Consider the following 14,073-nt stretch of genomic DNA (forward strand, 5'->3'; position numbering starts at 1 on the left):
CAGTGGTTTGAAAGCAAATCTGCAATAATAATATTTAATATGTGGTAGTGGGTCTGTGGTAGTCAGCAAATTCTCCTGAGCAACGTCAAGCCGGGAATGTACGGTAATTTCATTTTAAACTTCCTATGGGATCATGTACCATTTCCCGCTTGGTAACGCTTCTGGTATTTCCAGGGGAACCTGAACGCCCCGTGACGCCGAGCTGGGATCACCGAGCTACTAGCTTCCAGAAAGGTCCACATTTGTCCCGCATTTTGAGACTCCTACACGGGCTGAAGATTGCCCGGCGCCCGGAAGGAACGTAAAAGTCCCTGGTAATGACTGTGTCGCTTGCGTTAGCTCTTGTTGAAGACTCTTAAAACGTTGCTCACCAACTTGTGCCGCCAAGCTGCTTCTTCGCTTCCCAAAGCCGGTAAGTAACCTGACACCCCTCCTTCCACGATGCACTGTGATTAGCCTGCTATAGCTTGGACTGTTAGCATTGTATGCTAGCTGAGCTTCCGTGAAGAAAACACCGGTCAGTGCTAGGATTGCTTAGCTGCAGTGCTATTCTGGCCTTACAATTCTTTTAATGTAGACATTGAACACTATTATGAATATAACATTTTTAAAGTCAAAACACCGATAAGTGACTGCCTTTAATTCTCTTCCTGAATTGTCGCTTTCATTCGTTGTCCGCATCAGTCAGACTCGACTTTCTTCAGGTGGAAAAACATCTGCAACGTTCATGGTTGTTTTTGTCATCTGTTGTAATAAAGCTCATTACAAATCTGTGTATGACATTTTTTCACTGAGTTTCTATCCCTAAGAAAACGGCGCAATGACCCAGAAAACGAAAGTGAAGTGTTGGCTGGAGCTGAAACAAGCCGGCAATGATCGCTTCAAGGCGGGCCAGTATGGAGAAGCCACTCACCTCTACAGCCAAGCCATCAGCCAGCTGAAAAAGGACAGTCAGTAGCCTTTATTCTCCTCCACAGCACAAATAGGATTTTGTATTGGGCATCTTTTACCAGGCAGCTTCCACTGCCACTAAGATGGAACCTATTCTCCTGGTCATTCATTCATTTTTTTACCACTTATCCTCACAAGGGTTGCGGGGGTGCTGGAGCCTATCCCAGCTGTCTTTGGGCGAGAGGCGGGTGGGGTACATCCTGGACTGGTGGCTAGCCAATCACAGGGCACATACTCACATTCATACCTATGGACAATTTGGAGTCACCCACCAATTAACCTAGCATGTTTTCCGAATGCGGGAGGAAACCGGAGTACCCGGAGAAAACCCACGCATGCACGGGGAGAACATGCAAACTCCACACAGAGATGGCGAGGGTGGGGAAAGACAAAATAAGAAGCCAAAAAGTTACCACTTCCACACAAAATAGGAGAACTCATTTATTCATTCATTTTCTATTGCTTATCCTCACGAGGGTCACGTGGGGTCCTGGAGCCTATCCCAGCTGTCTTTGGGCGAGAGGCGGGGTACACCCTGGACTGGTGGCCAGCCAATCACAGGGCACATATAGACAAACAACCATTCACACTCACATTCATACCTATGGACAATTTGGAGTCGCTAATTAACCTAGCATGTTTTTGGAATGTGGGAGGAAACCGGAGTACCCGGAGAAAACCCACGCATGCACGGGGAGAACATGCAAACTCCACACAGAGATGGCCGAGGGTGGAATCGAACTCTGGTCTCCTAGCTGTGAGGTCTGCGGGCTAACGACTCGACTCATGCAGCCCTTCTCCTGGTCATGTACTACCACGTATTCACTTGTCGCTGGGCAGAATTTGCAGTAATAGTGAAAGTTAGCATAAATGTTAGCCACGCCCACTTGTGGACGGGAAGTCAATAGACACATACTAAAAACTTTACAAGCTACTTAGATATAGCTAAGTACTCAACAATATCACACTATCACAGTACTTTAGTCACGATGCGATACAGTACTGCAATATACCTACTTTGTATTGGATATAAAATACCGTGTACTGGTGAAAGTATAACCATACTTTATTAGTCCTGTGAAGAAACATGAAGGGAAATGAGTACAGTGCCATCTGGTGGTGTGTGGTGTTACTGCAGGCCTATTTTAAGTGATGACTGGTTTTCTCCAAAGGTCCAAAGAACGTGGAGGATCTGAGTGTCTTGCACTCCAACCGCGCCGCCAGCTACCTCAAAGATGGAAACTGCGTCGAATGTTTGAAAGACTGCAACGAGTAAGTATTTGTCGTACATGTTGATGCGTCACATGACCGCACGGGGACACGCCTGCCGCCATTTCAGGTCGCTGGAGTTGGTCCCCTTCAACGTCAAGTCACTGCTCAGACGGGCCACCGCCTCCGAGGCACAGGAGCGTTACAGGCAGGCTTATATCGACTACAAGACCGCGCTGCAGATCGACGCCAACATAGCCGCTGCCCACGACGGGACCAACAGGTGAGCCGCCCCGGTGCCCCCGTTTGTTTTGTCATGTTTGCGCTCCAACTGACCGGCGGGCATCTTTTGCATCAGGATGAGCAAAGCCCTAGCGGAGGCGGACGGCCCCATGTGGAGAGAGAAGCTTCCCCCCATCCCCACCGTCCCCCTAGCAGTCCGAGAGAAGCTGGGCCGGAATTGTGCCGCCATACCACAACAGAACGGCGCCGCACAAAGTCCCAAACCCGGTGAGGATTAGCGCGCTAAGGCAGGAAGGAGGAGGAATGTCCAAAAGTGGATGTGTGATGAAAAGTATTCAAAGAGTTCCCGCCCATCAGGCCCCAGTCAGGAGGACGTGCGGCGAGGTCACGCCCTCAAGGAGGACGGCAATGCCCTCGTCAAGAGAGGAGAGCACGCGAAGGCCGTGGACAAGTACACGCAGAGCCTCCGACACGACCCCACCCAGGCCACCACCTTCACCAACCGGTGCGTCACGCCTTGCGTACGCTAGCTTAGCCTGTGTTTTGTCTTCTACTAATGTGTGTGTGTGTGTGTGTGTGTGTGTCATCAGGGCGTTGTGTTACTTGTCGCTGAGGCAATTCCACAACGCCATCAGAGACTGCAACGAGGCACTGAATATTGACGGCGCCAATGTCAAGGCACTGTATCGCAGGGCGCAGGCTCACAAGGAGCTCAAGGTGAGAGCGGCTGTATGGGTGGGAATGCTACCGGGACCGCCTCACTGTCGGTATTCCTCGCACAGACCACACTTTGGCTGTGGAATAACACTTCATTAAGTACACTCTGAAATCACGAGTGCACAAATTCTGACAATCCAAATCCATTATTGTCTTTGCACACTTAGCCAGGATAGTGACTATTGAGTGTTGTAAGTGCTCAAGTGCTGCACACTCACTTTGCTTGATACTGACATGCATTCATTGTGCACTCAAGTACTTAAGTACAGAAGTCTGGCAGTGGGGGATACAGGTGAGTTAGTTGATGACCGCATGTGGACTCTTACAGGACACCAAAGCGTGCACGGATGACCTCCGCAAACTCCTGGAGGTGGAGCCCAAGAACATGGCCGCCGTCAAACTGCTGCAGGAAGTGCAGAAGAAGTGACGTCTTCGAAGGAAGAACGTCGTCAAACGTGCGGCGGCTATGAAAACAGCCGGAGATGTGTTTATTTATGACGGAACATATTTTCGTGTCATTTGAGCAGAGTTTTTAAATCCATAAAGACAATGTGTATGCTGTTTAGCTCCTCCCCTTTCTTCAATCAAAGTTGGCAGCCATCTTTGCTCAAGTGCCTAAAATCCTCCTCCAGCCCATTGACTGGTGTCAATGTTGCTTTTTTCTTTTAGTTAACCAGTATTAATAAAACATACTTTTCATCATTTATCAGTTTGGGATAGCCAAAGCGACCTTCTGATTGGGTGGAAGAGCATTTAGTTCAGATACGTTTCACACCAAGTGTACACGTCCCAAATACGTCAGTGCCACAATTATTACAATATCTCCGTTTCTTCCGTTGTACTTTTCAGCCGCCATTCTGTTAACCCCGCCCCTTTTTCTACATAGCCAAGATAGCGATAGTCGAGGGCGTGGCCTAGCATTCAGCACATTGAGCGTAGAGTGCAACACCCGGGTACTGTCCGACATCTCTGCAGTAAAGACGTCTTGTCAGCGGCGTTCAGCCAAGATACTGGACTGGAAAAAATGTGAGCAAAGGACGTGAAAGAGAGCAGTGGTGTTTCAGAACTGATAAAACCTTTATTTCACTTTAAATCGTCTTACAGTTTGCCCTGGTGGTAACATGTAAAGTAGAACCTAGAGTTTTTAAAAGACACACAAATCTACTGCTAGCTCAATAATCAGGCTGGTGGGAGGAGGGGGGGAAGGGAATGCATCTTTTTTTTTTGTCATTTTCTCATTTTATTGCAGCGAAGTCAAAATGTTCACAAGCACGTGCGCGCTAAGCAGGAAAACCGTCACAGAAGCAAACTTTTTATGGTAAAACTTTGTTGAATTAGAAGAATACTGGTAAGAAGAAAAGTGAAGGAGCAGATATACACACATACATACAGGCTGGCTGCAACATTCATCCTTTGTCTCTTTACGCAGCCAACAAGCAGCGCTCTCATTAGCTAATATGAAAGAAAGGCGTGGCAGGAAGAATTTTTTTTCAACTCGTCTGTGCATGAAAAGACTTTTGTCCCCAGCAAAGGAAAAGACAACTACAGCGTGGAATGTCCAGATGCTCCACGGAGAACGTGGTGACACTGAGCAACTTTGGAGGGAAATTGTTTTCTAGCTTTTTGAGGTTGTTCAACTCATTCTACTTCATTGAGGGAATCTGAAGGATGTTTTCATTTCAAAGCTTCTGATTGGTTGTACGGTGATGAGGTGAGTGATGTCCTGGTCGCTATGGAAACTAATGTAACGCTGGAATGATCGCTCTCTCGTTGGTCAGTGTCACGATACGACCTCGTGGGACGCCCTGCCCCCCTTCTGTATAACCACCAGCAGAGCGGGCGTGCCCCCCCCTCCCCATGTGACCCCGAGTGAGGAAAGACTCATCAGCATCAAAGTGTTTGTTGAAAATAAACACACAGTTTAATAACCTTTTGTCTTGTTTGGATTAAAGTGGAATAAAAGCAGCCAGTGGGCGGGACTAAGAAGCCAAGAGACAGAAAGGAGGAGATCGCAGGGCTAAAGGGGGCGGGGATTGGAAAGAGGAAAGATTGAGCAAATTTAATTGGAATAAAAATTAAAAAAAAACCTCCTAGTGAGATAGGACGGGCCAGAAGGTTCTAGTGGATGGGCCGGACATGGAGTGCCATGTGGAGGTGGTGGGGGTAGGGGGTACGAATCATGCTGCTGCTTATACAGAAGAGAGCAAAGAGGCTTGAAGAGGGAATGAACGTTGGTGTGCATGGGGGTGGGGTGGGGTGGGGGGCGTTTAAATGGGTTGGGAGTGGGGGGAGTGGACCTCCGAGTGCACTCTAGTTCTCGCCGTCGCCCGCCTCCACCTCGTCTCCCTGGTTTTCTGATGTCCACAGCTGGGGAGGAGACAACAATTAGTGTTTAGTCGGTGGACAGATTTTGGTGAAACAACCGTCAGCTTGGATGCTGCATTCAGGATCCCTCGGAGATAATGTTCACCCTACAAGTTAACTCGGAGTTTGCTAAACACTGAAAACATGCAGCAGCAATTTATGCTATTTAAAGCTCTTCAATTCATTTTCACCAACACCAAAGGCCTAAGACAGGGGTCTCAAACACGCGGCCCGCAGGCCAAATGTGGCCCGCAGGACACTAGTTTGAGGCCCCCGCCTTGATATGAAGGTTTAATGTTAGTGCGGCCCGCGCAAGTTTGATATGGATGCTGTATGGTATCATGTACCCAGAAAAAATTATTATGTTTGATTAATGTTCATGTTAAAGGTTAAATAACTGTTAATAGTTATCCTCCCTATCCGTGTGGAAGTGGTAAGTTTTGGGCTATTTAAGTTTAAAGGAAATAACTTGGAGGCTACCGTTTAGGTCGCTAGCTCTCTAGTTGGCGAGTTAGCATGTGTCTCAAGACCCTGCAGTTGCGCAATATGTTGTAAATAAAAAAAGTATAAATGTGACTATAGTCGTGTTTTGTCATGTCTACAGGGCTCTAATAATGCTTTGGTCATTTTAATCTGAAAAAAATTGTCTACCCACCAACTATATGTGGTTTCTTAAGTTTTTATTATTTGCTGTTTTATTATATTTATTTATTACTGATTGATTGATTTTCTTTATTCTTGGGGCGAAACCTGATGCGGCCCAGTCTCACCCAGACCCTAGCTCAAGTCCAAAAAGGTGAGTAGTGAAGTGCCAGAGGTTAAAAAAGAAAACAGCTAAGGTTACCCGAAACTAAAAAAGAATGTCTAATCTAGAATGATACAAAAAGGCCAATAAAATGGGTCAACTACTTCAAGCTGTTCTGCACAAATGGAGGTTGATAAAACCTTGGCAGTTGGTGCTCCACGTTCTGGGGTACTTCCTACTTCCTCTGTCTGCATAAACAGTGTGTGGAGCACTGCAGTACCACAGTATTTATCATCTTAACACTAAAAATGTAGGTTTTTCCTCCAGACAAATGGTCGCGTTCTAAAGGTTTGAGATAATGATGAAGAGGTAGTCGATCAACCATTACTTCATTGAAATAAACTACACCAAAACCACCAAAGTCATATATTGGCAGACTATTGGAAGCAGAAATGAAGGGACACAAAATAATCGCACATGTGTTAGTGACATATTTGTTGTGTTTTCCAAGTTTTTTGCAAATGCATTATGGACAATTGTGCAAATTTGATGAATACATCATCTCCTCGGGGATAAATAAATTAAGTTAAGCCTCCCCAACCGCAAATAGACCTGTGGGAAATCCCAAACGGGGAAGGTACTCACAGTCAGGTTGTCCCGTAGTAGCTGCATGATCAGCGTGCTGTCTTTGTACGACTCCTCGTTCAAGCTGTCAAGTTCGGCGATGGCCTCGTCGAATGCCTGCAAGGGAAAACGCCAGACGCGGGTCAGAAAGTAAACCACACCATCCGGCCCCCGACTACGGGGTCAGTGAGCACCCACCTGCTTGGCCAGAGAGCAGGCCTGCTCTGGTGAGTTGAGGATTTCGTAGTAGAAGACGGAGAAGTTGAGGGCCAGGCCGAGTCGGATGGGGTGCGTGGACTGCATGTCAGTCTTGCTGATGTCGAAGGCCTGCTGGTAGGCCTTCTGGGACTGTTCCACCGTGTCTGGAGGCAAAAGGAAAACAATCAGTCAATAGCTCTCCCGACTTTCACGACAGTAGCAAATACTACACGGACCCTTCTTTGTGTCGCCGGACGCCACCTCTGAGAGGTATCTGTAGTAGTCTCCTTTCATTTTGAGGTAGAACACCTTGCTCTCTGCCAGCTTGGCGTTGGCGATCAGAAATTTGTCCAGCAGATTCTAGAAGAGGTGCACGGATGTTTAGGGAAAGGTATTATTATTATTATTATTATTTTGTATTAAAAAAAAAAACTGTGGGCCGCACTTTGGACAACCCTATATTCAATCATGCCCCGCCCACTCCCATGCATGTACCAGCACGTCATGGCAGATTTCTTGGAGTTCAGACTCGATCTTCACACGGTAGTCGTGGGCCATCTGCTGCTTCTTTTCATTGCCCTCGCTCTTCTGCTCGATGCTGGAGATGACGCGCCAGGATGAGCGGCGGGCTCCCACCTGAGGGCGCCAAACGGATATCAATAGGAGACACGCCAGGCAAAGCAAAGCAGGACGCTTCGGAGTGACTCTTAAGAAGCAGCTGGTCACGCCACGTGCGTACTTACACTTATTCTTTGGAGTGACAAGTACAGCAAAAATACAAACAATATCAATACGTGGATGTTGTACTCCAAATGGTGTGCTATACTATTCAATCACTATAGTTACTCAGTATGCCAATTTCACCATATAACATTATCCCATATCCATTAGTTGTTACACATTTACCAGAAATGACCACCACAATAATTACCCGCTTCTTTTCGCCATGGTTTGCTCCTTGGCTGCCCTTATTTCAAATGATCCCTTTCCCCTTTCGCTACATAGCCCAGTGGGGCGATCCAAGAGGTTACGCCAGGGTTTCATGCTGCCGATTCTGATACCAATCACACATGAGTGAAATGAGCTGATACCAAATAAAAATGTATTTTGGGGTGGGATGGGTGATATGGCCAAAAATCCATACCGTGATACTTTGGCATGTAAACGATAACAGAAGCATTTCAGAATAGGTTGCACGGGTCCCTGGTAACGACCCTGAAGTTAAAAGTTCTGTTTGGTCCGACTGGCTGTGAAGCTGTGAATGAGTCATACGGATCAGCCTGTGTGCGTACCGCAAGTGAGGACGATGGCCGTGCATGTGTGAAGACAGCCACATTCGCTGACAGCGTTAGAACACAGACATGGCTCATGGATCAAAAAATCTTTGTTGATGTTATTGCCAATTATTATTATTATACATTATTAATTTTTGCTTTGACTCGTCTCACAAAATGGTGGCATTTGGGACATGGTTCTATTCACGGTTGATGGAGTGACTGTAGATTCTTACCACATTCTTGTAGGCCACAGAGAGCAGGTTGCGCTCCTCGTTGGTCAGGTCTATGTTCTGCTCCGTTACCATCTTCATGGCGGACGCCATGTCGTCATAGCGCTCTGCCTGCTCGGAAAGCTTGGCTTTCTGCACCAGCTCAGTCCTCTCCATCTTGCGGCTGCAAAGACAAACATGTGATGGGTTACAATCTTGACATGCTCAGCTGATAAGCATTGAGAAGGAAGTACAGCTCAAATTATGTGCAAATGCATTGGAAGAAATGTCCAACGTAGACTTAGAAGCGGTTAATAAAGCCACAAGTTTGCAAAACCAGTGATTCCCACCCCTTGCGCTGTGGCACACTAATGTGCCATATGAAATCTTCGGGTGTGCCACAGGGAATTATACAATTTCATTTCATTCATTTTCTACCACTTATCCTCAAGAAGATGGTAGGCATGCTGGAGCCTATCCCAGCTGTTTTCAGGCAGGAGGCGGGGTACACCCTGGACAGGTCGCCAGGCGGGGTACTCCCTGGACCGGTCGCCAGGCGGGGTACTCCCTGGACCGGTCGCCAGGCGGGGTACTCCCTGGACCGGTCGCCAGGCGGGGTACTCCCTGGACCGGTCGCCAGGCGGGGTACACCCTGGACCGGTCGCCAGGCGGGGTACACCCTGGACCGGTCGCCAGGCGGGGTACACCCTGGACCGGTCGCCAGGCGGGGTACACCCTGGACCGGTTGCCAGACCATTACAGGACACATATACACAAAACCATCCACACCACACTCACATTCATACCTATGGACAATTTGAATGATCCAAAAATGATTCACATATTTTCTCAATTCAAACCACTTCCAGCAACTTTTTTTTACATTTACCTGTAGTTTCTGCACAACAGGAGTTGGATTTGACTAACAGTACCCCAGAGTGCATATTAATGTCTCCACCATTGTGTCCAGGCATTAAAAGGCACCAGACACAAAAATGAGCTCATTGCTGCATTAAAAAGTGAGCTGACAAATCCTCTGTGAAAGCTCTCCACTACCTTCTTTTGTCTGCTTTGCCTTTTCATCAAAAAAGTGCAAGCGTGAAGGAGAGCACCTCCTGGTAGGCTTGCCTGTAACACGCTCTGCTCACATGGAGCGCTCTTTATTTTCTTCATACGGCTGATTAATATTTGATATTTGAGCGTCCATCCCACTTCTTTGAAGCATGTGGGTGGTGTGCATGTGAATAGCATATTCACCAACAGCAAACAACTGCACGTTTAACTTCAAGCGCATTCATTCACCAAAAGCAGATCAAACTGCTTAATGCTGAATTTCCTTAATTGACCCCTATCATTTTATAAAATTACATATTAATTCATTATTAACACAATTTATTGTGAGTTATTGCACCAAAAAAAAAAATCTTGCTTGGTCACAAAATGTGAGCAAACAATACATTTGCTGTTATCCCGGGACTGCTATGCTATGTTGTGATGTGTTAGCCAGAATGGTCACGTGTGGTCTACAGTTCCAAGTAAAACCGATTGTTAAAAAAAAGTCCTGTATGAGATGCATTTGACAGTTACACATGTATTGAGTATTGACTTTTGTATATTCAAAATAACGTTATATCTACATATAACACATTTCAACATATGGATAGGAGATGCATATGTGTATTAATTTATTAAGAGACAAGTGTTTACCATACATGCGAGTTGTGATTTCAATGCTAGTAGCATCTAGCACTTCTAGCTACCACTGAGCGTCGACGAGAAACTGATTTTTGTACGGACAAAAAAAACACTTTCCTGGCACGTTTTTATCAATGTCCTCAATTGAAACTTCGTTCAAGCGTAGTTTAAGATACACACGACCGTACCTGCTAAATATGTTTGTCACGCAGTGGACGCACTGATGCTAACACCTAGCCAGCGCACCCTTCGAGGTGCGCACTTGGCTATGCGGTTTAGCAGGCCTGCTAGCAGTTACGCCCTCCTCCTTGTCGCACTCCCCTGTGGAATTTTAAGATGGAGCTTAGCTTAGCATGCTAGCCTCACGTCACTGTTAGCTGCATGCTAAAGGGGAACGGACCCAAATCAATTTGGCATCTGTAATCCAACCGATGTCCTACAAAATATATATACCAAAGACATTTGATCTGATCGAAGACAGTGGTGTATTTTCAATAAGATAATCGACTAACCTCAAATTTGACGGGGGTGGAGAGGGGGGGGGACTCCCGGGAAATGAGGGTGTGTTAGCCTACGCCATGATGGAGCAGAGCTAAGCATCGAGCATTACGGTGTTCTGATCACTTACAACATCTAATCTGTCAATAATATTGATGCCAAGCACAATGGAAATGTCTCCATTATGTCCCCCGTGCTAAGCCAAAGTAGACGGTAAAATGTCCCCTCCGTCCGCTCGTCGACTAGCTCTGCTAAGCTGACCAAAAGGTCCAAAATGGCGACTCCCTAATCGAGCAAAAGGTGCATTTGCTAGACAATATTTTTTATAAAGGGTAGGTATGCAGCGACATAGAACTTTGCCGGGCTGGAATATCCGTCCCTATGTGGCCGCAAGCCTCGGCCTAAATCCTCACACCCAGCCCCAAACCACAATAGGCAACGTCCGCTACAGAGAAAGCGAAAACCGCCTCCCCCCGCAAAGAAACCAACTGGCGGTGCGTATAAAACAACAATGTCGCCAAAAGCAGGTCAACTCACATTTCGAAGGTACTAGGGTTCTCGATGTTCTGCTGTGAACGATGAAGGTTTATGGAGGCGTCCTCCTCTCAATGCTCGGCTATTCAGGGCTCAACCACTTCCGCCTGCTCTGACACTTCCGCTTCCTCTAAGCCACACCCCTCCCCCCGCCAGTATCCACGGCGACCGCGCTTTGGGGTTTTCCACTCATCTTAGCAGGGGCTTGACGTCAACAGGGTCATGGCAACAATTACACGATGACGTAAGACTTTGAGTTTGTCTTCGGTCTGTCTGCTGCCCTCACTGAGACGATGAAATAAGTAAAAGGAGTAAAATAATACCATGACATGGTTTGAAAACCAATGATTAAAATATCATGACATTGTTTTGCTCAATGTTGTACTGAACTGCTTAGAGTAATGGAGAAAAAGCTGAGAAAACGCTAAGTAAGAGGGGCCTGGGGGCCATTTGTGGAACACTGTAGAAATATAATTAAGAAAACAGCAAAAACAGAATTTTGTTTGTACCAATTGTATGTAATAAAACATGTATTATTTTATTTATATTGTTGCATTGAAAGGTCGCACGGTGACCGGGTACTCCAGTTTCGTTCCGCATTCCAAAAAGATGTTCGCTTAATTGGCGACTTTAAATTGACCATATAGGTATGAATGTGAGTGTGAATATTCATTTGTCGTCTCAATACAGTATGTGCCCAGTGATTGGCTGGCCACCAGTCCAGAGTGTACGCAGGATGTCATTCCCCAAAATGATGAACAACACAGAAGAAATGTCTCATGTATGTTTGTGGATGTTACCTCTGTCACTCCTTGTTGTCAATAAAGAAAGTCCAACCAAAAAAAGAGGGGGGAAAGGATGACGTGTGCGTGTCTCCATGGCAACTGTCTCCAAGAGGCTGCTGCTGTGATATCCCAGTTCACCATCGTGTCAGCGTACGTGGCCTACACAAACACCGTGAAGAATCACAGCTGACACCACTTATGATCTACTCATCTGTCTACTAGTGATACAGAACCTGTAAAATATTCGATGGTATGACAAAGCTTGATCACATAAAATGCCAAGGCTGGTTGGAGGACAAAAATGATATTTATTCTATATATTTAATCTATCTATCATCTGTCCATCCATCCATCTTATTCAAAAATGGAACAAATTTCTTCCGATAAAATTCTACACACAACACCCCATATGACGACAGGATTTCTTTTGGAGAGAAAGAGAGAAATTGAGCATGTGTAAGCATTCACAGCCTTTGCTCAATGCAATTACAGCTTCAAGTCTCTTTGAAAATGATGCCACAAGGTTGGCACACCTATCTTTGGGCAGCGTTGCCCGTTCCTCTTTGCAACACCTCACAAACATTGTTAGATTGAATTGGATGGGAGGCGTCAGTGAACAGCCATTTTCACATCTCAGATTGAAGTCAAGTCTCTGGCTGGGCCATATTGAAGCCAATAGCGTGGCTTTGTGGTTTAAGGATATTGTTTTTCTAGTTATAGAAATACAGTTATTATAGTTATTTTCTGCAAAAAAGGGTAATTCATAATGCGGCCTACAGAGAACATACTAACTCCTTATTTCTAAAATCACAATGACTTAAACATGCTGATATAGTTCATCTTCAAACAGCTAAAATAATGGCTAATAATAAAAAATAAAGGCTAAAAACAACCAATTAGCTAAAAATGTCATCCAATACTTCTCTACAAGAGAGGAGAAATATGATCTCAGGGAAGAAGTACATTTGAAACACTTCTATGCTAGGACTACGTTAAAAAGCCATAGCATTTCAGTATGTGGAATCAAACTATGGAATGGATTGAGTAAGGAAATCAAACAATGCACAACGATGAGCCAATTCAAGAAACAATACAAGCAGTTGATGTTTGCTAAATACAAGGATGAAGAGTCTTGAACCAGTCATGATGTGCTATATATATCACTATATTGACACTTACTATGGTACCCATTATGGCATTGGATGCTCATATCACCTCCTACTTTGGTACGAGGTACATTATTAAAAAAACAAAACAAAAAAAAACTTAAACTGTATTATGGAAAGCAGGAAGTGAACAAATGTAACAGTTAGTGATTGTAAAAGTACCAGATGGAGGGGTAGGATTTAATTTAAGCTTTGCTTCTTCCTACTCCTTTTGGACATGTGGAACTGTGAACTGATTATGGGATGCACTCAATTGTAATCTGATGCATGTTCAAATGAAATAAAACCATTACCATTACCATTACAATGTAACAACAATGTAACAATCAGTATTCCTTTTGACTCCAGAATAGTCGCTCCTGCATGAGAAGAGTTGTGTACTCATACTTTGTCTTGCAGTGCACTCCAAGCACAGTGCTGGACACTTACCATCCATTTTGGGTAAATACCAACCTAAAGTCACAACAAATTAGTTTTTAAACGCTAAATGAAAATACAAATATAAGGCATTTAGGATATGCATTCAAATTGTGTAATGCAGTATTCTACAGTGTCCACTATGTGTCAGTAATGTTACATTGATGAGACAATATCAACTGCAGGAAGTACTGTACAAAACAGGAAGTAAAAAAGGAACTCTCCCTATCAATGCTAATAATTATTATGCTATTATGTTTTCTTACTTTCTTAAATTCTGTATTTACCTCATATGTACTACATAAGGTCATAGGCGTGTAAAGGTGATGATAGGGTTGTTTTTTTATATTTACAGGGTTATAATAATGTTAAAATATTCATATTTAGAAGTTTGCAAACAGCTTATGAAGGCGCTATGAAAATATTCCATTTCAGGGAACC

General features: G+C 45.0%; 2 protein-coding genes across 2 annotated transcripts; one reads left to right on the forward strand and one right to left on the reverse strand.

Moving 5' to 3' along the window:
* The first annotated feature begins 174 nt into the window (after positions 1–174).
* tomm34 (translocase of outer mitochondrial membrane 34) lies at positions 175–4,053 on the forward strand. Its single transcript, XM_058055185.2, has 8 exons — positions 175–412; positions 810–950; positions 2,124–2,223; positions 2,291–2,443; positions 2,519–2,670; positions 2,761–2,908; positions 2,994–3,120; positions 3,449–4,053. Exons 2-8 carry the CDS (start codon positions 821–823, stop codon positions 3,545–3,547), a joined length of 909 nt encoding a protein of 302 aa, XP_057911168.2. The 5' UTR covers positions 175–412; positions 810–820; the 3' UTR covers positions 3,548–4,053.
* Positions 4,054–4,173: 120 nt separating this feature from the next.
* Positions 4,174–11,433, reverse strand: ywhaba (tyrosine 3-monooxygenase/tryptophan 5-monooxygenase activation protein, beta polypeptide a). Its single transcript, XM_058055186.2, has 7 exons — positions 11,268–11,433; positions 8,562–8,721; positions 7,547–7,687; positions 7,288–7,411; positions 7,052–7,215; positions 6,875–6,970; positions 4,174–5,487 (listed from the first exon to the last, which is right to left on the reverse strand). The coding sequence occupies exons 2-7, from the start codon at positions 8,712–8,714 to the stop codon at positions 5,431–5,433; spliced, it is 735 nt and encodes a 244-aa protein (XP_057911169.2). The 5' UTR covers positions 8,715–8,721; positions 11,268–11,433; the 3' UTR covers positions 4,174–5,430.
* Between the last annotated feature and the right edge of the window lie 2,640 nt (positions 11,434–14,073).

Source organism: Doryrhamphus excisus, linkage group LG18 (genome assembly GCF_037039965.1).
Source record: "Doryrhamphus excisus strain RoL-2023G ecotype Guam linkage group LG18, RoL_Dexc_Guam_v1.1, whole genome shotgun sequence".
NCBI lineage: Eukaryota > Metazoa > Chordata > Actinopteri > Syngnathiformes > Syngnathidae > Doryrhamphus > Doryrhamphus excisus.